The following is a 25,761-nucleotide window of genomic DNA, read 5'->3' as shown; positions in this document are numbered from 1 at the left end:
GGGGGGGGGGGGGGGCTCTATTAAGGCGAAAATTGCAAAAATGAAAAGAAATATCCCAGAGTGAAAAAAAAATTACTATGCTGCAACCATTCGGAAGCATACCACCAATTTATTCATGAGGGAGAAAGCATTATCATATTGCTCAGTGACATGTTCACCATCATATGCTCGCTCAGATATTATATGGTCACTGCCCCCTGCTTGTTTTGATGATTGGAAAGTTCAACATTTATTTGAAACAAAATAACGTGAGTGGCATTTACGCTTGTTTAATCGAAAATGATTGGATATTTGTTGCTCTGTTCCAAAAAAAAATTGAAAACCATTATTTCGATTATATTTCCAATACCGAGCATAAATAGCGCATTTTTGAGAAATAAGTCACTTTAATTTTGGAAATGACCATGTTTTGTGGTTATATGACTATTACTAAGCTGGCGATATTGACAGAAAACAATATCTCTTTAATTTTTATCTCGAGCAGTGGAATGATTCTTCAATTATTGAAAAACAGGAACTCATAAAAAAAATCAATGATTTAACGGAATTTCTTATTCATGTAGCCTTGATACGAAGAGAGCTCTTAAGAGCTTTGAACTTGAAGATTTTTGCCTTGTGCATAAAATTTGCGATGCAGTCAATAGCGCCACGATTAACTTCATTTCAACCGAGGTCTAACCGTGGGTAGGTAAACCAAAAACTGTCTCTCAGCGCTAAAGCTCAAATTATTCGTGAATGCGCACAACCACGCGCAATGAATTTAGTTAACAATAAAATAGATCTTGAATTTTTCAAACTTCCAGTATTTGTAATGCTCTCTTTTATCGTGAGAATTGATGAAAAAAGCAAACAAAACGTGACGTTATCGTTTAAAATACAAGTTTTTCAACGTTTTTTATTGAAAATTCACTATTGTAAGCAGCTAGGAATTGGAAAAATATTTCATCCTATATATTCTCGAAGGTTCTGACGGATTACTCGATAGGGGGTTTGAGTTGTTCATGCAGTCAAGTGCTAGTCGATCACGTTCGATTGATCGACCAACGATGGACTAGCAGTCGACCAACAATTGACCATTGACCGTCAATGGACTAACCATCGACCAGCAATCGACCAATGATTGATCATCGATCGAATAATCCTCTACTAGTGGTCAACTAACCATTTGTCGACAATCGACCGAGTGAATAAGTCGACCTCCTGTTGAGCCACCATCGAGTAGCCATCGATGGGTTTGTCAAGGAGTGGCAGGAAATGAAATATTTTGGTATTTCGAGGAAGGAAAATCTGACTTTGCGCCTACGCCGTGACCAAAAGTAACATCCTGACCACGGGAGGTTAAATAAAGGACCCTTAACCAAATGCTTACGAAACTCGCCTTTGGCTCGGGTGATAATTCTGCACGTGGATACGACTCCGTTATTTTCCCTCCTTAGGTAGGGAATATACTATTCTTTCTGTTCCCTAGTTTTAAATAAACCAGTCCTGAAGAGGAGCCGTATAATGATCAATTCGCCGGCTGATTTACGATTGCAATCCGACTGTTCAAGCTCTGGCCTAAAATTAGGCCAAACAGGCCCCCTTCCCCCTCGGTAACCTTCGGCCATCAACAGATCACGCACGAATACGACAGTGCGTATCTTGATGGTCAGTACATCATCGACACCGAACCGGAGCGGATAACCATCTTGGCAATTATCGGGAATCTTATCGTGCAGAGTATCGAACATTATCGTTAATGATCGGAACAATCATCTACATATTTCGTGTTTATTGTACAGTCCACTCCGGGACTTCAACTATTTATTTGTCAATCATCGAGTGTATTTTTCAGTGCATCAAATTTTAAATATAGTGACAACCAACGAAATTCATCCACATTATTTTCCGGCATCACATCCCGTTTCATTTTCCTTCCCGGCCTTCCAATCATCAATACCCCACGATTTTTATTATTTGGTCCTTCGAACCGGATGCGGAAGTAAAAAGTGCAGTGGACAATCATCGTGAGTAAAAGACAGTGTAAGGAAAATTAACGTCTGTGAAAACCGACGCCGTGATTTCCACGATTTTCGGAGTTCACACAACTTCTTCGAGAGAAATCATCCAAGGTCGGACACTCAACGAGGCACAAAGGCAATTTAGTTTATTGCCTTTGCTTACATCGGTCGCAGAGGCCACTCACCACGAGGAACGTTGTGAAGTCACCCTGGAGACTCAACGATCGACACATCGCCACTCGCCGTAGCACTTCGGCAATCCACGGAATCGTCTATCTCCATCCACTCGCAGCCGTAGCGTGCACACTGCACCTCTTCCCCACTTGGTCACTCAACATATCTGGGAGCGGCAACTTCTCGGCGGAACACAGCGCGGCAGTCTGTAATCCCACGGTCGGTAACTCAACGGCAGATGAGAGCAACAAACTCACGTCTGTCTTTCCAGCGGAATCAACCTCATACTGGGCTGAAGTAGTAGAAGAGGTAGAGGCAATCGAGAAATTTATCAAGGACATAGTCTACAAAATGGTAAATCATGTCAGCTATTCGGAGGAGCCGCAACAAACGAAGAGGATAATAACCCCCTGGCCGAGCAGCTTTTAGCTGAAGGCCAGACTACAATTGAATCGGTTAACGAACCTGAAGAACATCATCGGGGAGGTCAACATGGAGGGAATCGGCAGCCTGACCTCAGATGACATTAAGGCGCACTAACACATCGTGGAAACTCAGTGGACGAACTTCTCCTCGTACCACGAGGCACTGATCAAGGGTGGAACCGAAGACGCCCTTGAGCATCCGTACTTTGTGGAGGACGTTCCAGCAAGCTCTCAGCGCATACTCCAAGGCCACGAAAGATCTTGGGCGTATCATGGCGCATATTCGGGTGAAGCAACGGTACGAGACATCATCAAGAGCATCATCAATCAGCACTCTTCAAAGAATTGACATCCCGGAGTTCTCTGGGAAGTACTCGGAGTAGAAGGCCTTCTACGACGCCTTCGTATCACTCGTCCACGAGAACCCGAAGATTCCGGACGTGGAGAAGATGAGAAGGCTGAAGGGTGCCCTGCAAAGACAGGCTAAGGCGCTCATCAAGAACATCGGAGTTGAAGCAGTCAATTACTCCATCGCTTGTAAGAAACTCATCGCACGCTACGAGAATCCGAGGCTCATAATGGCTTCTCACTTGAATCGGATCCTCAACATGGAGCAGCTCACAGAGAAGTCAGCTGCGGGGTTGTTGGCTGTCGTCAACATGACGACTGAGGCCCTGGAGGTATTCAAGTCACTTGGAGCTCCCACCGAATAATGGGACATCATCGTGGTCCACATCATAAGGAGGATCATCGACGCAGACACCAGGGAGGCTTGGGAGGTGAAGCTCGGGGATTCAACTCAACCCCCACTGTTGAAGGTCTTCCTGGTTTCTCCAGGCTAGAACTCGCACCTTGGAGAATGTGGATCGAGAAGAGTACAACGGGACACCTACGAATGCAGCACCCAAGCAGAAGCCAACAGCGAAAGTGCACCAGGTATCAGCGGAGAAATGATCGGGGAAATCATCAACTGCACAACCCAGCGCAGCAACAGGCCCATCATCGAATAGGACATGCCTAGCATGTAACGGCACCCATTGGCTGGGGATTGAGTGCCCGGCGTTCCTGGCCATGGTGACAAAAAGCTATTCGTGGAGAACAACAGGCTGTGCTACAATTGCTTGGGCCTCTACCGAGCCCACAAGTGCAAGAGTGATCGGCGATGCAAGACGTGTCAGGGCCTCTATCACACACTTATCCACATGGTCCCAGGCAATACAGGGTCGTCAACGACAGAGTCATCACGTACCTCAACACTATCAAAACACGCCACGAGCGGTTGAGTATCAGATTACCATTTCAGTAATTTGAAGTAAACTCACCTGCTGTGTTTGTTGACAGACAACTGGACCATCAGTACGCAACAGACATTTGTCCATTAGGAGCCTGTCAACAAGTCATCCGGTCCATCATCATGCCAAGACAGCATTACATATCAAGTCATCTGTGAGGTCACTCATCGAGTGGAAGAGATCAATGACCTCTCACAATTAGCTTGGAGATCCTGGACAATCAGAGAAATACTAGGTGGGACATCAACCTCATTTAAACTCATGCATCGTGGAGATCATCGTCAATCAGAGAAATACCAAGTGAATAATCAATCAGAACCATACCAGATGAGTCCAGTGAACACCATCAACGTTTTGGAAGTTCATCGACCTCATCAGAAAGCAACTCAACTGGTAATCTTGGCACCGGCGAGGGTCATCCCCCTCAATCATCACGGAAATTCAAGGCCAGCACGAATCCTCATCGATCAGGGCTCAGAGATATTATTAGCCTCTGAACGCTTGGTCAATCAACTTCATTTGGAGCGGAGGTCATCATCACCCATCGTCGTCGGTATAGGAGAAACCTCATCGAGAAGCACGCGTGGTGTCGTGACACTCGCCTTACAACCGAGGTATGACCCCGCTGCTCAAATCAACATGGACGCCCACATACTGAGCAAGTTCACGGTGAATTTACCGCCATTTACTTGCGAATCAACTATTCCTCATCAATTAAGAAAACTTCAACTAGCAGATCCACAATTCTTAAAACCTGGGACCGTCGACATCATCATCGGAGCTGACTACTACGGGAGAATCATCGGCGAGACAATCATCAGGTTCAAGGAAACGCATCTAATAGCTCAACAAACCGTTTTCCGCTGGACTATATTAGGGGTCAGTCTGCTGGACCGGCTGTGCTCCAAAATCATCGTTAAAAGTAATGAAACAGACAGTGAAGCAAGAGCTCTTGGAACTCCTGAAGAAATTTTGGACTCAAGAAGAACTACCAGATACATCATCATCGTCAGTCTCGACGAAGGCTGAAGCGGAGTGTGAACAGCATTTTATCGAGACTCTTCGACGAGATTCGAAGGGACGCTACATAGTGCGTCTCCAGTTTAAATCATCGCCAGCCGCCTTGGTGGATACAACATCATCGGCCAAGAGACGATTGTAGAAGCTCATCAGACGACTCTCATCAGATCCGGACACTCATACCCGATACAAGAAATTCATCGAGGAATATGAGGCCTTGAACCACATGCAACGAGCATCATCGACGTCGGAGCTGGAGCGGGCATATTATTTGCCTCATCACGCAGTGCTTAAGCCAGATAGCACGACCACAAAATTGAGAGTGGCGTTTGACGCCTCGCACCGCAGGTTATCGGGGTTGTCATTGAATGATATCTTCTATCCGGGACTCAAACTGCACGTCAACAGTTCCGACGTCCTCTGACTGCGTCGGCATCACCTTGTTTTTGGCACGGACATCGTGAAGATGTTCCGCCAGATCGAGGTTTATGAAGATGACTGGCACTATGAACGAATTCTCTGGGAGGACGACAGCGGCCAACTCATTAAATATCAACTGATGACAGTCACCTATGGCACCAGCTGTGCACCCTGCTCTGCTCTGTCTCTGCTCTACCACTTGGAGACATATCAACGGCAAAGAAAATCGGCGGACTGCGCATCCAGGGGCCTATCATCAAAACAACTGACGGAACATCATCTGTGGTGGACAGGACCCTCATGGCTTGTCCTGTCACCGGGTCAGTGGTTAGCCTCACCAATGGACTTACCATCATTAATGGAAGTATCATCAGAAGCGGCTCGGGAAGGGAGACCGCCAATCAACAGCTCGGATTCAGTGTAAATCGCCGAGGCGGATGCACTGCTCATTACATACTCATTGTTGACGAAGCTCTTGCGGATCATAGCCTGAATCCATCGAGTCGCAAGACGCTTCCAACTGCAGCCGGCACCGGAATCTGCCCAATTAGAACCACAAGAGCTCGAAGAAGCCAGACTGTTTTGGGTTAGGTACACTCTACAGCTCTACTTCGAGGCGGAAATCAACACCTTATGGACAGGCAACTCACTGGCAGTAAATCATCGAACGGCGATGCTGACGCCATATCTGGAGCACTGCGTCATACGCTTGGGCGGACGTCTACGAAAATCAACGTTGGATCCGGAGGAGAAAAATCCAATTATTCTCCCACGCCACTCACCGCTATCAACGCTCATCAACGGAGTTTCCATGGAGGCACTCAACTCACTTTGCCATACATTCAGCAGAGATACTGGATCATCGGTGGAGTAGCTCCAATACGTTCACACATCATTTAGTGCGTTATTTGTTCACGTCGTCGAGCACTGAGGACTCAGCGGTTAATGGGACAGCTGCCAGCGCGACGAGTGACACCATCAAGGGTTTTCCTCCACTCAGGAGTGGACTTCGCCGACCTAATCAACGTCCTGAAATGGAGAGTGTCAGGGGAAAACAAAACAATGTACAAGGCGTACACGCCTTAATACATCTGTGTTTGTATGCTTCGTCACATCAGCTACTCATCTGAAAATGGTAATGGATCTGTAAATGGTAAATCGTAACGGATCTGATATTGGAGGGTTTCATCGCAGCGTACAAACGCTTCACTTCAAGACGGTATCTGTGCGATACTGACCAGTGACAGGGGACTCAACTTCATCAGGGCAGAGAGAGAACGCCAGAATCTTTTCGACTAGGCATCCAGCAAATCAACTGTCATTAGAGATCGGCTAGCATCCAACAGAAATGGAAATTCAACCCCTCTCATTCGCCACACATGGGAGGCAAGTGGGAGGCCGCTGTGAAGTCAACAAAACCTCACCTCAGGAGGATCATCGGGGCTTCGAACATAACGTATGAAGAATTACGTACGATTCTTCTGACTTAGGTTGAAGCCATACTCAACTCTCGACCACTCTGTCCACTCACCAACGACCCGCAAGACATATCAGCCCTGACATCGGGGCACTTCATCATCGGGGAACCGCTCTCAGCGGTTCCTGAACCATCGCTCCAGCAAATCACCACGGACAGACACAGCGGGTGGTAAATCATCACCCAGAGGCTCCAAAACTTCTGGGATCATTGGGCACGAGAGTGTATTCATCGATACCAACAAAGCTACAGGTCGAAACTGCCAACGCACGTAATCAAAATTGGTTCGTTGGTGTTCAACACGCTGTTCATCACGGTGTTCTTGAAATTCATCCAGGACAGAACAACCTGACAAGAGTTGTTAAACTGAGGAAAGGTCATCAGGAAATGCAGCGGGCAATCCGTCGACTTGTTCCATTGCCCATCAACACAGATCTACTGAAGGATCAATAGTGAGGACGATCAACTATACATCGTCACCAGGAGATGACGCAGGGCGGGCGGGATGTTCAAATTCTGGCCTAAAATCGGGCCAATCACGCCCCCGTCCCCCTCGGTAATCTTCGGCCATCAACGGATCACGCACGAAGACGGCAGTGCGTGCCGTGGTGATCAGTATATCGACACTGAACCCGATCGAGTAACCATCTTGGCAATTATGGGGAATCATATCGGACAAAGTATCGAACATTACCGTTACTTATCGGAACAATCATCTACATATTTCGTGTTTATTTTACACTCCACTCCGGCACTTGAACTATTTAGGTGTAAATTATCGAGTGTATTTTTCAGTGTATCAAATTTTCAATATAGTGACAATCAACGAAATTCATCTACGTTATTTTCCGGCATTTCATCCCATTTCACTTTCCCTCCCGGCCTCGCAATCATCAAAATCCCCAGATTTTTAACACTGACTGATGTCGTTCTTTAAAAACCTCATCTAACCGTAAGGTGAATTATTTAAACATAAATACCTTATTTATTTTTCAGATTGTCTGAGAGAAATTGCGTAGAGTTGATAACAAAATTGATTGAATTGAATCTACTAGACGTCATTTTCACTGCCGATGGAAAGGAATACATTACTCCACAATATTTAGAAAAGGAAATTCGTGATGAATTGTACCTGCATGGTGGGAGAATAAACTTAGTGGAATTAACAAAAATTTTGAATGTTGATTTGTTCCACATCACGAGAACTGCGAATGACATTGAGAGACATGACAAGAGTGTCAAAGTAATTTTGGGCCGTCTAATCATAGACAAGAGTTATATGGTTAAGATTGTGGCGGAAATCAGTGATACATTGAATCAGATTGGGTTCATCAATATTGCGGAATTGACGCTGCATTATGATCTACCAGATAATTTTCTGCAGCCTCTGGTGGAAAAGGCACTAGGAAAAACGATTCATGGCACACAGGATAAGCAGGACCCTAAAATTTTTTACACCGAGGGATTCATTACTACGAATAAGGCTAAGATGAGCGGAGCCTTCTTTGCTATTACGAAACCTACGCCATTAAGTGCTGTTATGGGACAGTGCAATATACCTGAAAAGATATTTTCCGGTACGGGAAATTCTAAAAAACATCGATTTTCCATATATTTACGTAAAGAAATTATACAGGATTTCCCAAAACTCACTATACTTATCGTGAGGTTAGTTGGAGGGAGTCAGTTGGAGATAAAGTTTGAAAGATTTTTCTCCTCCGGCGTTTTTTTTAAGAAGGGTCAACAAAATAAGAATCCATCGCACCTCGTTTTAGATAATTCATAGCTTCCCTCTCGTTTCGGATGGAGGTATCAAAAGGATGTCATTCCATTGGGTATTTAGTGCACTACGATCTGAAAAAATGGTCTTCTATCATCATGACCGGATGAGGAAGCCGGCGATGAATTCCGCCGTGGCGTAAGAGCTAGTTGATTTCAACATGCAATGCGACCCCAAAAATCAGAGTCAATGTAAAACATTCATATGTTCACTCCGATTTCATATTAAAGGATGGAATTGATTAAAATCGATCACACCTTCAATGCCATCATCCATTCACGTCAAATGGGGAAAGGCATATGATTTCTCTGTCGGCGAATAGAGTTGGATTGGCTGTTTTTTCTTTGATAACTCATAAATAGAGCGTCGAAGACAAAAATGTAATGAAACTTTTCATTTCCTAATGCCCCCTCCCCTCCAGCTAAACTTACGATAAATATACGATGAGTTTTGTGACACTGTTCGAGGCTGGGTCTGAGATCTGTGGAAATTATGAGCGATGGGCGAGATAAAAACGGATTCTAACGGGAGCGGGAGAAGGTTCGCAAATCACTACACGTGCACGTTGGTCACAAAAGTCAATTTCATTATTAAATAAAGTCAATTATTTACACGTGTTAGCTTTAGCGTGATTACCGAGATGGTCAAAACAAATGCGCGGGTCACAAAACTATTAAATAAACGCAGTTCACAGAATTTAGGTAGCGCAGGGCAATTAGTTCTAAGAACTTGAGCAAAATAGCGACTTCGCGGAAAAGTGATATACACTGTACGATGGCCGATATGCAAATGAGGCCGATTGAAAGACCGGAAGGTGGCAGGTGTCGATCATCGTGGGTCCAAACGGGCCCCAATTTAAATGAGAGCGTTCGCTGGACACCTGTTTATCAAGTGGCGCCTCAGGCATCGGAGGTGACAGGCCACTGGTCAGTTCAGTCGTTTGCGCAGGTCAGTTAGGAGAAGCCATGGAAGCATGCGAGAGGAGCGAGTATGAGTGTGTGAGGAAAACAATTCGGTAGAAAACCGAACATTCTCCCCCGCCGTCAGCAGCTGCTGACGTCACTGAGTTGGTCTGAAACAAAAAGAGATTAATCGAGCTCAGGACAAAGATTTCTCGACGATCAATATCACCATCGTAGTTCACCAGTGACGGTCAGGTGTGAGTACAGCCGAGGATGTAGGAGGCGTAAATTCCGTCAGACCCTGGCAGACTCACGTCCACTCCGGACTAGTTGCCACAGAGAGGGTCGTAAATCCTCACCATGACCCAATCTGAACATGGACTATGATGAACTCGATGATGTAGAGCTGTCATCACATGAGATGATCCTAGTTGTCGCTGGTCGAGGTGATCTTAGGTGTCGCTGGTCGAGACGATCTTATGTATCGCTGGTCGAGACTGGCAGTAGAGCGAGTTTCGAGATGGGCCGTTATAGAGTAGAACTGGACGTCTTGATGGTTACCACCCTGGTGAGTCCATCTCTACCAGAATGGAGAGCGATGATTCGAGCGAGAGGCCACTTCGTTGGTGAAAACCTCTCGTCGGTGAGAAGTACTGTAGAGCCAATTCTGATGTCGTGAGATGGGTGGTGCCACTTTGAGATAGACTGTAGATGCTGAAGGTAGCTAGTGGACCACTGCTTCCAGAAGTACTGAACCTTCTGCTGGATGAGCTGCCAACGAGATAGGCGAGCGACGTTCAAATGCTCCAGCGAAGGGTCAGGAACAGAGGTCAAGGCCTGGACAATCAGCAAATGACCTGGTGTGAGCGCGTTGACGTCATCAGGACCTTCTGATAGTGGTTCCAGTGATCGCGAATTGAGCACAGCGTCAATAGGGCATCGCCGATCGTTCGTTTGAGATGAAACTTCATCGACTTTACCACGGCTTCCCATTTGCCTCCAAAGTGTGGTGCACCTGGAGGGTTAAAAGACCATCTGGTTCCATCGCTGAGCAAGAGTTGGGCTAGTTTGTCCAATTCCTTAGACGTCATTGAGAAGAGCTTCTTCAATTCCTTGTCGGCTCCCAAGAAGTTCGTTCCGCAGTCTGAGAACAAGTTCTTGCAGAGTCCACGCCGGGCAATAAAGCGACGATACGCAGCGATGAATCCATCGGCTGCGTAATCTGCCACGACCTCAATATGGACTGCGGACGTGGTCATGCAGACGAAGATCGCGAGCCATCCCTTGTACGACTTGTGACCACGTCCCTTCCACGAGCGGAGCGACACTGGTCCGGCGTAGTCAACTCCAGTGTTGAGGAACGCTCGGCCAGGGGTGAGACGAGCAACTGGGAGCTGGCCCATGAGCTGTTGGGCTCTGATCCCTCGCTGTCTGGCGCATGGAATGCACCTCAGGATGAATGATCTTACCGGGGCTCTCCCACCGAGGATCCAGTAAGACCTTCTGAGTTGACCGAGAGTGAGCTGCGTTCCTCCATGCAGAGTCCTGAGATGGGCATCTCGAATGATGAGCTGAGCGAACTGGGAATCTCGAGGTACGATGATCTGATGCTTATTTTCGCAGTCAAGCTGACCAAATTTTAGGCGCCCTCCAACGCGTAGAACTCCCCGGTGGTTCAGGAACGCTGTCAATCGAGTGAGTGAGTGAGACGAACTAAGACGTTGCCCTCTGGACAAGGTCGTAAGCTCAGCTCAGAAGTGCGCAGACTGAGTCAGCTTGACCCAAAGCAGCCGGTCCTGCTCGATGTCACCAGGGTTCAGAGCTGTTGCTAACGATGATCCAGGGATTCTTCTGAGACGAGCAATGACGCGCTGGCAGATGGCAGTAACTCGGAGCAGTTTGTCGAGTGAATCATAGCGATGAACTAGATCCCAAATCTCTGGGCGCTGGACCATCACGTTGAGAACGACACCAGGTTTCTCTTCAAGACCCGCTGATGCCACTGAAGCAAGCTCTAGAGATGGCCACGACGATGAGCTTTTCATGAGCCACGGTGGTCCGTGCCACCAGAGTTCATGTGCAGAGAGCTGAGCTGTAGTTAGTCCACGAGATGCGCAGTCAGCTGGGTTTTCCTTGCCAGGAACGAGTTTCCATTGTGCTCGCGAGGTCTCTTGTATGAGCTGGTCACGATTTCTTACGAACTCTTTCCATCTGGACGGGTACGAGTTGATCCACGTAAGCGCAACTGATGAGTCGGTCTATAAGAACGTCGGAGCGTTCGAGAGACTGAGCTCTCCTTTCACGTACTTTACGAGTTTGGCAAGCATAACCGCAGCTGTGAGCTCTAGCCTTGGGATTGTCAGCCGTTTGAGAGGAGCTACTTTCGTTTTCGCGCAGACCAAAGAAATCCGAGGCTCTTCATCTCCATTAAAGACTTTGAGATAGACTACGGCTGACATCGCGAGAACAGAAGCATCTGAGAATCCATGAATTTCAGTCGACGAATTCTGGAGAAGGCCTAATCATCTTGGAACAGATAACTTCGAGAGCAGAGTGAGATCATTCCGAAAACTTTTCCAACGCTGGGCAACTTGTTCTGGGACTTCCTCATCCCAACCAAGCTTTCGAATCCAAGTCTCCTGCATGAGTAGTTTCTCTCTGATCACGACAGGAGATAGAAATCCGAGCGGGTCGTAGATCTGAACGATCTCTGAGAAGATATTCCTCTTAGAAACTTTTGATTCATCGCTGGTCCGACTTGAGAAGATGAAGTTAGCCGAGCTGGGCTGCCACGACAAGCCAAGAATCCGCGTCTCCGAATCCTCATAAACTCGCTGGTCATTGGAGGCACTATCAGGAGCGAGCCACTGGAGTAACGCTGGACTATTACTATGCCATTTTGCCAGAGGCATTCCTCCAGCAGCGCAGAGATCACGAACTTCTTGCGCGGTCCTGACGAGTTGGTCATGCGTGTCCACACCTCCACAGATGTCGTCAACGTATCTTCCTTTCACGATGGGCGAGACGGCCAAAGGGAACCGATGTCCTTCATCCTCAGCCAGCTGAGGAAGGACACGGTTTGCGAGAAACGGAGCTGATCTCGTGCTGTATGTGACTGTTGTCAGTTGATACGTGACTAGTTCTCCACTTGAGTTGGTCCATAGAATCTGCTGCAGGGGCCAGTCATCCTCGTGAACTCTATTCTGGCGGAACATCTTGGTGATGCCCGTCATGAAGATGACTTTGTGCTGTCTTGACCAGAGCAGGACGTCCGAGATATCCCCCTGCAACTTGGCTCCTGTGTGGAGAATGTCGTTGAGTCAGTTCCCTCAGCTGGTCTTCGCTGATCCGTTGAACACTACTCTCAGTTTCGTCGTTGCACTGCTCTCTCTGACCATACCATGATGAGGTAGATAGTAACTCCTGTGAGCGTCAGACGGCCCTACCTGAAGCCCTTCAGAGACCCTCAACCCTCCTGAAGCTTGCGCTTCATTGTGCTAAGGTCGTCTCGTCAGAACGACAAGCGGAATCCGACTGAACCGAAGACGGAGAGCGATGAGTCGAGCGAGTTACTAATCTCATATGGTCGAGATCTTCATATTCCTTGAGAAAGTCAGAGTACAGCTGGAGAAAGCGCGCATCTTTTGAGATTCCAGCGAGCATCCGATGGAGACAGGCTAGCGCTGGACGATAGGAATTCCCTAATGACGAAACTGGAGCTGAGGAGGGCAAACGAACGACATATCGATCTGAGCTATCCTTTGAGTGAGTCTGACGGAAGTGGTGTTCACACTCCAATTCTTCTGTTGAGAGATTCGCGTCAGTGCGCCCAGGAACTTCCTCGTGAACCCAAAACTTCGTGAGAAGGTCGTTGAGCTCGTCGTTCGATACGCTGAGGTGATGAGAAGAGCAAGATGTTGGTTGATCAGGTCCCGTTGGTCCGTAAACAATCCAGCCAAAGCTGGTGAGTTGAGCGACTGGAGCCTGAACCCCTCCTCTAATCACGTTGGGCTTGATGACCTGACCAAAAACATCAGTACCGACGAGAAGGTCAATTGGTGCAGAGACTCGGAAATGTGGATCAGCAAGCTCTAAACCCTCGATATGATCCCACTTGAGACCCTCTGCTGAGAAGGACGGTAGCGTTGAGGTGAGACGATCAAGAGAGTGAGCTGTAACTTCGACGCGTTCTTCTGAGTGGATCGATTTTAACGTGAGATGTACTTCGCCGGACGTTGTCCCAAGTGATGATCCTCCCACTCCTGTTATGTGGACGGAACTACGAGTTTTCTTTAAATTTAACTTCCGAACTAGTTTATCTGAGATGAGCGAGAGTTCGGAGCCTGAATCCAACAAAAGTCGAACTTGATGCAGAGGGCAATAATCGCTCACGAGAAGAGCTAAACAAGTTGCGAGAAGGACCCCAGGCCGAGAGGTTTGCGCAGAACAACTATCGGCCGAACAAGAAATCGACGCTTGGGACGGTCCGCTTCAGGCCTCTGGATGAGCTGAAGACGTAGCCTGAGTAGCATCACATGTGTGAGTATACGTCATGACAGGCACGCTGGTCAATGGAGCAGAAGCACTTGAGCGCTGAGCTCCTGCATCGTTGAGAGGGACTTGAGATGCTGGACCACGTTGAGCTGGACGACGAGAACGACCGAAATGCAGCAGGGTATGGTGCCTCTCCTGGCATTGGAAGCACTTACAAGTGGTCTGGCAGACCCTGATGCTGTGCTTCCCCAAATAGTTGAAGCACAGATAGAGACGATCCACGACTTCCTTTCGACCAGCTGGCGAAAGATTCTTGAAATGACTGCAAGAGGCGATGTAGTGCTCCCCCTTGCAGTAAGAACAGGGATACTTGCCCGTCTCAGCCCATGATTGAGTTGGAGTGGATTGTAGCTTGCGCGCTGGACCTTGAGGCTGCTGAGGCGACGGGTAAGCTGGCCGATTGGAAGTCATTGCGTTGACTTTGCCGCTGGACTTCGACGCAGGGCGAGATTGCACGCCGGGCTGTGAAGATTTCGTCGAGCTTGCATTGTGGGAACTGGACCCAACTTCTAAAGTCTCCATTGCCCTGGAGCGATCTTGTAGAAATTCGGCGAGCTGTTCCAGAGAAGGATACTCCGATGAGGCCCCGATTTTATTCTCCCACGCTTCTCAAAGCTTATTAGATAGTCGATGGACATGGACAACCACTGGACCCCACTGATCAGTAGGTTGCCCCAGAGCTTTGAGTGCGCTAAGTGCTTCAGAGACTGAGCTGGTCAACAGATTGAGCTCCGTGGCGCTGTGGGACGACATCAAAGGCGGATGCAGAAGCTGGTCTAAATGAGCTGAAACTAACAAGCATTCGTTCTCGTAGCGGTTCGTGAGGATTCCCCAAGCTATCGAGAAAGATTCCTCCGAGACGGGCAAATTAGAAATCAGCTTGAGTGGTTCGCCAGAAAGAGAGAGACGAACGTAGTGCATGCGCTCAACTCCCGGAATGTCAGGGTTATTCCCGACCAAATAGTGGAATAAATCGCGCCAAGCCCTCCACTCCCTATAAACTCCAGAGAACTTAGGCAGTTCGATCTCTGGAAGCCCCCTACGTCTCGAGCTGGACGAGTGACCTTCAGTCTCACCTCCGCGCATGGTCTGATTGAGGTTAGGAGCCCCCTTATTCTCCATCAATTGCGTGATTGCGGTCTTGGCTGTCGCGTATCTCGTCAGCGCTTGGTCAAAAACTTGATTTTTGAAATAAGAGAGCTCCAATAAACCCTCCATCTTCGAACCACTCGCTACGAGCTTCTCGTGAGTGGACTCAAGCTTGTCCCAATATTTCTCGAGCAGCACCAACTTGGACTCCAATGCAGCAAGTCCAAGCTGCATTGCGCTATCCCCCTTCGCATCGTTACACGTTTCCTCGATAAAAGCCACTCGAGTCATTTGAAGCGTGATAGTAACTTCTAGAGTCGACATATTGAATGCGACAATATGCGTTAACCAAAGAAAAAACCGATAAGGCAGGTCGCAATCCGAAATTAAAAATGGGTTTTATTCTTCTAGAAAGAGCCGTTTAAAAACACGGAAATCGTAAGCGCAGGTCCGATGATCCAAAAAAAAGAAGTGCTCAAAAAAGATAATCAAATTCTGAAAATAATTCCGAAGAATTTCGAGTATCCAAAAAAAACAAAAAATCAAATAGAATAAATCGCCGACGCAGGTCCAAATGGTTCCAGGCACGAGAAATCCAAAGAGAAATCAATAAAGGAGAAATAGCAATGCAAACTTGCCTTTAGACAGCGCTGGTCAGTTTAAATTTGCCGCCTGGTCGGTATCGCAGGTCCCTGAAGCGATGTGAGAAGAAGTGGTTGAGCACCCTTTGCGTCCACCAGATTCGAATTCCTGGAGCCGAGCGATGAGCACCACTGCTGAACGCTGTCCGTTTTTCACTCCCGTTTTAATCACTCAAAAAACCCGAAAAACCGAAAAATATTCCACAGATCCGGCTCGAAGGACAAAAATGTTCGAGGCTGGGTCTGAGATCTGTGGAAATTATGAGCGATGGGCGAGATAAAAACGGATTCTAACGGGAGCGGGAGGTCCACAAATCACTACACGTGCACGTTGGTCACAAAAGTCAATTTCATTATTAAATAAAGTCAATTATTTACACGTGTTAGCTTTAGCGTGATTACCGAGATGGTCAAAACAAATGCGCGGGTCACAAAACTATTAAATAAACGCAGTTTACAGAATTTAGGTAGCGAAGGGCAATTAGTTCTAAGAACTTGAGCAAAATAGCGACTTCGCGGAAAAGTGATATACACTGCACGATGGCCGATATGCCAATGAGGCCGATTGAAAAACCGGAAGGTGGCAGGTGTCGATCATCGTGGGTCCAAACGTGCCCCAATTTAAATGAGAGCGTTCGCTGGACATCTGTCCATCAAGTGGCGCCTCAGGTGTCGAAGGTGAAAGGCCACTGGTCAGTTCAGTCGGTTCCGTAGGTCAGTTAGGAGAACCCATGCAAGCATGCGAGAGGAGCGAGTGTGAGTGTGTGAGGAAAACAATTCGGTGGAAAACCGAACAGACACCGTCCCGAGGAATTCCTAACGTTAAGCAACAAAACATTGTTACTTATTGAGACAATGAAAAATTCTCATGAATATCCAATCCTTAACGATGTTATCAGAAAATTCAGAGTGGACAGTTTATGGTTGTGAGAAAAGAATTTAAGGAGCTAGGTTGATACTTCGACTAGATAAAAATTAGTGCATCAATCCGTGAAATATTTCATTCAATACTGTTTTATTTTTAAAGCAATTCTTGACGATCTACAAGGTTCAATGCAGATAGCAGGTGTCATATCCGGTAAACCAGGCAGCAATGGCATTTACGTGCCGACAATCTATTCAAAAAATCAAAGTGAATGGGTCCATAATTTCTACAAACAGAATGGCTATCTTGGTAAGGAAAAAATCTTGTGAACTTTGAAATTCAATTCTGCTTTGAGTTCAGTTTTCATAAAATATCTCACAACTCGAAGGAGAAAACTTGCATAGATAATAACGCATCTTCATAATTTTTCTGTAATTGTCGTGTATCGAGTTCATATGAAAATCCTGCCATCTCCCCTAAACTTTGCATTTCAAGGTATTTTGTCTTAAAATGATCTCCGAGCGGAATTCGTTTGTCATTCACATATTACTACTGAATTAATCTAACAACTAACATATAACTTCACAATTCCCAGAATACGATGCTCTGACACGTCTCGGACTTTCCGATGCTAAGAACTTCGTGAAACGCCATTTTACCCACGAGAATTTAACTCTTCTCAATACGGTCGCAGTGGGTGGCGCAATAATTGATCAGGTGGATGCCAACGTCGAAGACACTATCACCACCAACTCATTTACCGACATTTATCCTCTGCTGCCCTCAGTCTTCACCCCAGAGGACATAGAGGCACTCTTAAAGGAGTCACAAAGACGGTGTCAAATAAAATTCCATATATTTGCAACAACTGTTATCGTTTCAGAGGCATTCTTACAACTTTTGAGTAAACCCTTGGAGTTCAAAGTGGAAGCGAGAGCGAAAGAGGCCGTTGAAAGTGGTAAATGGTTGCAATACATCGCTGAGAGTAAAATTAAATCCTCGAAATCTGCAGATTTCATCAGAAACGATAAAAAAGACGAAAGGAGGAAGAAAGCATCAAGTGGAAAGGCGGGGGGTGGCAGCCAAGGTCGAGAGACTAAGACAAAATCCACAAAAAAAAAGTATATCCCTACGAAAAACCAGGATTACGAATCAGATGATGAGAGCACAACAAAAGCAAATGAAAGAACTGAGTTAATTCTTCTCACTGAGGAAGATATTAGAGAAGAATTGAATAAAGACGGGCATCTCTCTGAAATCGCTGGTCTTGTGGGCCAATTGACAGAATATTTACAATCGAAATTGAATAAACAAGCATTCGCTATGGCTGAACAGTTTGCACTAGCCACTAAGTCAAATAATTTAGGCGAAATTGAGGAAAGATTGAATATGTTGATAACAAATATTAAAATATTTGATAAGGGGATAAAGTGTATTTCGAATAGAGAGGCACAGATTCTTCTATCTAAGTATTTAATGAAGACTTTGGGAGTGGATTTTGTCACTGATATATTTAGATTAGCAGCGCAGCAGAATGTTGTGCAGTGTCCCAGTACCTTGACGACAGAAGCAAGGCAGAAGATGCTTTTGGAATTGCCAAATGACGTGAGAGAGCCCTTAAGTAACATACATAAGGCTACTGGGAAGGGATCTGTTGAAGAGTTTTTCAATGCGATTGAATCAACAATGGCTACTTGTTGTTTGGTACTAAAGAAGTATGATAAGAAAAGAGAGAAGACTGTCATCTTAGGGCATAAGCACGCATTGTTGGACCAGTTGAACTCGACTAATGATCCTGCTCTTGCCTTGCATCTAGTTACGAGCGTGTTATTCACTGCTACTACGCAATCTGCTCTCCATATGTCGGGAAGACATGTTTCTCTTGTTCTTGGCTTTCTGCAGACACAATTGGAGGCACAGACTGTGGGAAAATTGTCACGCTATCACGGTAAATTATAAATTGAATTCATCGAACTTTCCTTTGATTTTTGAAAAGCACAAAGTACAAAAAAATTGATAAATTGATATTCCGCAGATTTTCTGCGCGTTTTTTTCACTAGAAAATATTCCATAGAAACTATGTTTGTGATGATTTTTCTTTGGCCTCAATGAATACTCAAAAACCCTAACCCAAAAAAATACTCGATTATCCAAACATGGCCAAATCATTACCTTCATTCTCGCAATCCGACAAATCTGAAACGCCCAAAAAGCATAACGCTAAAACTAGACTCCAGAAACAATCAGCAGCTCATTCAATCCTTACTCCGAATGTTTAGGGCGTCAGCCCATTTTTAGCAACGCGGAATCGACGAACTGCAAACGGACCCGTATTTTCTTAAAACTAAATACTGATTGTCCCCAAAAATCCAATAACGACAAAAAACATAACGAAAACCAAACGGAGAAATGTGGATACGAGGGTAGAGGGGGAGAGAAAGGGGGGAGAGAGAGGAAGAGAGAGAGAGAGAGAAAGAGGGAGAGAGAGAGAGGGATGTTGATAAAATTCTTGACGTTTTTGAACTGAGTGTGAGCCCCATCTGAGAAGTAATTAATGTTCACTGGATTTGGATTAATTGATTTTATTAACTGAGTGAGTTTTTTGGTATTCACGTGAACTGCTACTGCATCATGGAGCATATGATCGAAAATTATAGCAAGACTTTTATGAATAACGTTCGATCTCTCCTTATCATTAATGACGATAGTATATATAGTTGCCGCGTCATTGTTCCAATGGAAACCGGGAGCGGCGTCTTGCACAGCAAATGCATAATTTTCTGCGAAATCGCAAATGACCAAAAATTCTCCATCCCCCATGATTCCCTCAACTTCTTAACGTAATTACCTTGCTCTTTTGCGATAAATGTGTGAGGCAAAAGTACAATCACCTTTTCACAAAACATCATCACTGATTTCGTCAACATCTTGTGTCACTGTTACTAGCGAGCTACGAGGCTTCGAAACCCACTGCTTACACACAATTGTGTCAATATCATTGTCTACCAGTGTGTTGTTGACGAAGGAGTTTAACGTTTCGAAACTTGGACAATGTTCTCATGTTCTTAAATAACATGCAGCAGTTGCCTCGTAACAAGTCATGAAGTCAATGCAATTACTGTAATGGTCCAATGGATGAAGTGCGTCACTTGTCAAACTTTTCAAGTTCGAACCTATACATTGAACAAATTAGATAGAGTGTAATACCTTCATGCATAATGATTCTAGCTTCATAGAAATTATTAATTGATAACAAACCAACCATCATTAGTTTGATATTTTGGTGCATTGCGCAAATACACACCGTATGTGTTCCACTTGAACCGGCAAGAACACAATGTTTCGGACGTGACATTGCTAATGATAAAAACCCAATTTTATCATTTGGATCGTGATCTTGAAAGATTTGGAATAACTTTTTCAAATTACAAAGAATTAATCGTTTTTGATGGTAGGTTTTGAAACCATCGCTAGTTTTTGTAGATACGCAATTTTTTTTCCCAGGCATAACACTGCTGAATCTGTTATCGTTGTAAAAGCCCAACACTTTACTCGTGATTTCCTCAGGTAATGTGTGCCCTACGAAATGACAGAAAAACACAAGAGAAATTTAGAGTGAAACATTAAATAACGGTCCATTGAATAAAATATCCAACCTACAAGGAACACTACGCAGGTGTCCCTCTCCGATTTCGATGAAACTTAAATATGTTATAGGGGACCCAAAACGAAGGGACACGTATTTTTTTTTAGTTGCCCATATTGGGTTTTAGGGGGTGGAAGTGCTCTCTGAAGTTGAACACCTCTCGGGGTAATTTTTCGATTACACATAAGGAAGTTTTAGAACAACTCTTTCGCAGTGTATCATGAAGGTCACAAGGAATGATGAAAATGCGAATTAGTACCGTCTCCGGGGGGTGAAATATGGAGGGTAAACTACCCTTGTAAAAATTGATCTGTCTCATAGAAAAAAAACTTTTGATGGAAATCCCATGGGATAAATTCCATTTGAAAAAGTAGAAAAAAATACAGAATACCTGTTTCGATTTTTTTTAAATCGAAATTTAAAACTTAAAAAAATAGATTTTTCGTGAATTACGAAATTTCAAACTTTTTCCTGTACAAAACGAAGCTTACGGCTAACGATGAGGAAAACCATTGGGACAGGGTCCAGGAGTGGTGTCGGGGAGGTTAACTACCCTTGGGAGGGGGGGGATTTTTTTTTAAAAAGGGAGAAAAAATATCGATGAGAATTTTACGAAACACATTTCGTTCGAAAGCATGAGATAATTTAAAGCATATATTTAGGATTTTTTGTGCAAATTAGAATTTTAAGGTAAGAAACATGGATTCTTTGAAAAATTATCGGTTTTAAATTGTTTGTTATAATAGACTTATCTTACACGGAATGATAAGTGAAACAATTGAAATAGTCTTCGAGAGTGAAACTTGACGGCTTAACAATCCTCATGGTATTTTATCGAATCGATCGGACCAACGTCATTCATTTTCAAAAGAAATCGTTAATGACCATTTATCTAAAAAATTTCACCGAAGGCCAGAGTAGAGATTCCATTAAATGGTTTCCATTTCCAATTTGAAAAAATGAGTTATGAAGAAATATTTTGAGAAATTCAAATTTTCATCTGTATATGAAGGTGGATGGTACAAAGAAGAGCCGATGATTTTGTATAGTAAATAATGGATCGATGATAAAATGTATTTCGGTTGCTCTTATCGCTTCGATGTGATATCGTTTTCAATGAGACGTAAATGGCGACATATGACAATACCATTCTGTTTGATAATGCAGAACTACAACTGAAGAATATTCGGGAGTTGTAAACATATTGATGCAAATGGCTCATTTGTTATCTGAGGATGAAATTACTCTGATCAATATAACTTATACGATATCAATGTTTTTCATTTCCATCCCTCTTGTGAATTACAATCAGTCTATGAACATACATCGAAGAGAAATTAGGTTTTCGGTGAGTGTCGTGATCTATACTTATTCTACCATGAAAGTTAATCCGATCAACGTTATCCGACTTCTGATGGCAACATTTGAAGTTCTCAATCTTGCTGAAACACCGGTGAACAATGAGGAACGTAAATTAGCAGACACGTTCGAAAGGATATTGATTCAATCAATGGAGGAATATAATGGAGTTGAAATGATCGAAGAAACATCCCTAGATTTTCAAGAGCCTTATAAAGATAACGAAATGATAGCGGTCGAGGATAAAGAATTTCAACCACATACAGAAGAATCACCTGACAGTTGTTCGGAGGATGAGTAACCTGTAGATTTCGAATATAAAAAGAATGCCGTTGACTTCTGGAGAAGTAGAAAAAAGAAGAATCTCTCTATAGAAACTCTTTCCCATCGTTTCAGAAAGGTGAAATCGCGTAGACAGTTACGACGCTGGGTGAATGAAATCAATAAAGGAGGGACATACATGGAGAAGTTAAAACGCATTTCGGAGTACACATTAAAGAATATGAAGAATGCTATCGATACAGGTTTGATCGTCCATGATACTGACCTGCGAAGGTGGGCCCTGCAAGCCCGGAAGGAAATCGGCTTCGAAGATGTTCGTTTTATAGCTTCGTCCAGGTGGATGCATTATTTCAAACGAGCACACCGCATAACATCCCGGAAGATTAACAAATTCATCACCAGAAAAGCATTAGAGACTCGAGAAGAGTTACAAAAAGAAGCGAACGAATTCCTCCTCAAAGTTCGGTCTTATTAGGATACGTATGGCCTAGAAAACATTTATAATACTGATCAAAGTGGTTTCCAATTCGAAATTCATTCAGGGCGAACGTTAGGTAAAGAAGGTACTAAACAAGTAGCGTGCGTCGTACAATCGATAACTTCAANAGATTTTCAAGAGCCTTATAAAGATAACGAAATGATAGCGGTCGAGGATAAAGAATTTCAACCACATACAGAAGAATCACCCGACAGTTGTTCGGAGGATGAGTAACCTGTAGATTTCGAATATAAAAAGAATGCCGTTGACTTCTGGAGAAGTAGAAAAAAGAAGAATCTCTCTATAGAAACTCTTTCCCATCGTTTCAGAAAGGTGAAATCGCGTAGACAGTTACGACGCTGGGTGAATGAAATCAATAAAGGAGGGACATACATGGAGAAGTTAAAACGCATTTCGGAGTACACATTAAAGAATATGAAGAATGCTATCGATACAGGTTTGATCGTCCATGATACTGACCTGCGAAGGTGGGCCCTGCAAGCCCGGAAGGAAATCGGCTTCGAAGACGTTCGTTTTATAGCTTCGTCCAGGTGGATGCATTATTTCAAACGAGCACACCGCATAACATCCCGGAAGATTAACAAATTCATCACCAGAAAAGCATTAGAGACTCGAGAAGAGTTACAAAAAGAAGCGAACGAATTCCTCCTCAAAGTTCGGTCTTATTAGGATACGTATGGCCTAGAAAACATTTATAATACTGATCAAAGTGGTTTCCAATTCGAAATTCATTCAGGGCGAACGTTAGGTAAAGAAGGTACTAAACAAGTAGCGTGCGTCGTACAATCGATAACTTCAACGACACATAGTTATATAGTACAACCTCTGATTTTTGCTGATGGAAAATTACTTTCACCTCTCTTCCTGGTTTTGAATAAACCTTCTGGAACTTTCGGTCTAATAGTGGAGCAAAATCTCTTCAAACCAGTGAATGTGTTCATCACCGCTTCAAAATCGGGAAAACTCCCTTCACGTATGACAATATTTAAGACCTAACAAACATGATATATTCTATACAATAATTAGGATTTTCATCTAGTACTTGATTTTTCAGAGCATTTCAAAACCTAGTTGAAGGAAGTCTTTTTCCCAAACGTCGGTCCTAGATGTCCACTGTTAATCGATTCCTGGAGCGGACACTCCAGGAATCGAATCACACACTGTCCTCAAGTCGTGAAAGAAATTACTCCTCCGGATAAAGAATTATTAACTATGTTGATACTAAAGGGGACTACTGGAAAAATTTAACCCCTTGACGTATATAGTTTTAGGATATGAAAGAATTATATTCGTCATTTTTCGCATAGTGTCGTCCTAATGGACTATGATATTAATTTACATTTCCGGAACAATATCATAAAGTTACAGTCTTTAGTCCATAATCAATTATCATCACCAAGGTATCAAAATTTATTTCGTTATGCTTGGTTTCAGAGTGGTTACATTTCTAAAAAAACAGATGAATTCGAAAATCCTGTCGATTTTGCATTCGGGCAATCATCTCATCCGCACTGTGATATTGAAGACTGTTCCAATATTGCAGTAGTCAGATGCTCATGGTGGAAAAATCACTTGGTTTGCTGCATTTTTTTGAAGAATATCATTTTTGCACGCATGACGTCCCCTAATACTATCTATACTGTAGATTGATCCCCACAGAAAGTATGCTGATTGAGAACATAATACTAGAAGGAATGAATGGTCTGAGCTTCTATAATAATATCAATGTATATTCTGAATTCCATCATTTGGGGATTACTACCATCATTGTTTCCTTTCCATATCGGATCTTCATTCAATCCTTACCATTTAGTTCGGACGATGGTACTGTGATACAACTAGACGGATTATTAAAAGGTTGTAATTCATATATAACTAGCAATGGACATTTTCATGAGTTCAAATTTCGATATTTCTTATTATTCTTTACTCCTTCAAATGAATTCTGTTCACTAATATAATTAAGAGTAACTCCTAGAAAGGTTATTTAGCCTCCAAGTGTTACTTCCAGAGACTCATCACTCATCTTTTTTATGTACCAAAAAATCGAAGACTTGTATATCATTAAAAAAAAAAGTATTTTACTTTCAATTTTAATTTGGGGAAAAGAATCGCAGGATGTGCTTTGAATTGTCTCACGCTTTCGAACGAAATGTGTTTCGTAAAATTCTCATCGATATTTTTTCTCCCTTATTTAAAACCCCCCCCCCCTAAAAGGTAGTTAACCTCCCCGACATCACTCCTGAATCCTGTCCCAATGGTTTCCCTCATCATTAGCCGTAAGCTTCGTTTTGTACAGGAAAAAGTTTGAAATTTCGCAATTCACGAAAAATCTATTTTTTCAAGTTTTAAATTTTGTAACGAGATTTTCTCGTTACGGGTTGAAATCGCCTTAAAAAGATACGTGAACTCTAAAATTGAGACATGAAGCGACATCTAGAGGCGGCTGAAGAAAGCCGCGACTAGATGAACTGAGCGACAAACCGATGAAAGACTAAGGCATAGCGGTTATGGGTGAAACCGCGACCCCTGGAGGTCTGGAGGACGTTCCTAGACTATTGCTATTTTGGAATTCGCCCAGCATGTGCTAGGGGAAAAGGGGCCGATGTACTGGCTGTCCAACTGGGCGATTCCATAGGCTATGTCAGAGTAGACTAGGGACCAACGGCCAGGTGAGAGGACTGGTGCCCCCGGGATCCCGTCAGGTTGATTGGTGGGGATAGGGTAACGGAATGACCTATCATCGCTGAGATATCCAGACTAGGGGGAGAAGGCCTAGTAAGATTGTGAGTTAGTCGAACGCGGACGCTCGAGCGGGGAAGTCGAAAGGATTTCTCCGATATATACTGTGGTGTGGGCTTGAAAGATGGCCACGGGAATGGTGGGCGAATAGCTCAGCGCGGCCAGGTGCATAACTGATGGTAGCGAACGTAGGGGGATGCTCCTGCATCCCCCACAAATCGAAAAAGAGTTATTTCGGAACTCTTAGTGACGACTTTGTTGTTTCCGGCGTTATCCGGCTCGGCGAAACAAATGTCGTGCGCATGGGCCCGTGGGTCTGGAGTAGAAATCGTCCTCCTGTCGACCCGACCATGTGGCGACATTCGAGTACCCGGAGACGGTAACGCGCGCTGACCGAAGCGGTAACTGGTGGCCGAGAACGTGGGTGGTCGTGAAGTGGGTAACAGTGTTCCACTTTGGTCGGATCAGCCTCTCGGCGTCCCAGGCTCTGAGGAGTCCCGGCTGATTCGCATCTAATTCTGAAAACATTCCCGAGTCGAAATACTCGGGAGGCGAAAGCCTACTGAGAGAGAGAAAAACCCTCCAGGACGAGAG

General features: G+C 44.4%; 1 protein-coding gene across 2 annotated transcripts in view; it reads left to right on the top strand.

The window, feature by feature from the left end:
- LOC107045868 (E3 UFM1-protein ligase 1 homolog) overlaps nt 1–25,761 on the top strand; it is a 134,823-nt gene that overhangs the window by 68,606 nt on the left and 40,456 nt on the right. Inside the window, exons 1-3 of one of the 2 annotated variants that reach the window (XM_015268274.1) lie at nt 7,805–8,385; nt 16,802–16,948; nt 17,235–18,587. In XM_015268274.1, coding sequence (XP_015123760.1) covers nt 8,088–8,385; nt 16,802–16,948; nt 17,235–18,587 — 1,798 coding nt within the window. In that variant the 5' untranslated portion in view covers nt 7,805–8,087. Of the gene's footprint in view, nt 1–7,804; nt 8,386–16,801; nt 16,949–17,234; nt 18,588–25,761 lie in introns of those variants that run through there. The other variant, XM_015268273.1, reaches the window with a different exon arrangement.

The sequence above is a fragment of the Diachasma alloeum genome, unplaced genomic scaffold (genome assembly GCF_001412515.2).
Source record: "Diachasma alloeum isolate Michigan unplaced genomic scaffold, Dall2.0 Dall_scaffold_01095, whole genome shotgun sequence".
Classification (NCBI taxonomy): Eukaryota; Metazoa; Arthropoda; class Insecta; order Hymenoptera; family Braconidae; genus Diachasma; species Diachasma alloeum.
The sequence above is the reverse complement of the archived record's forward strand: the minus strand, read 5'-3'. Positions and strand labels throughout refer to the sequence as shown.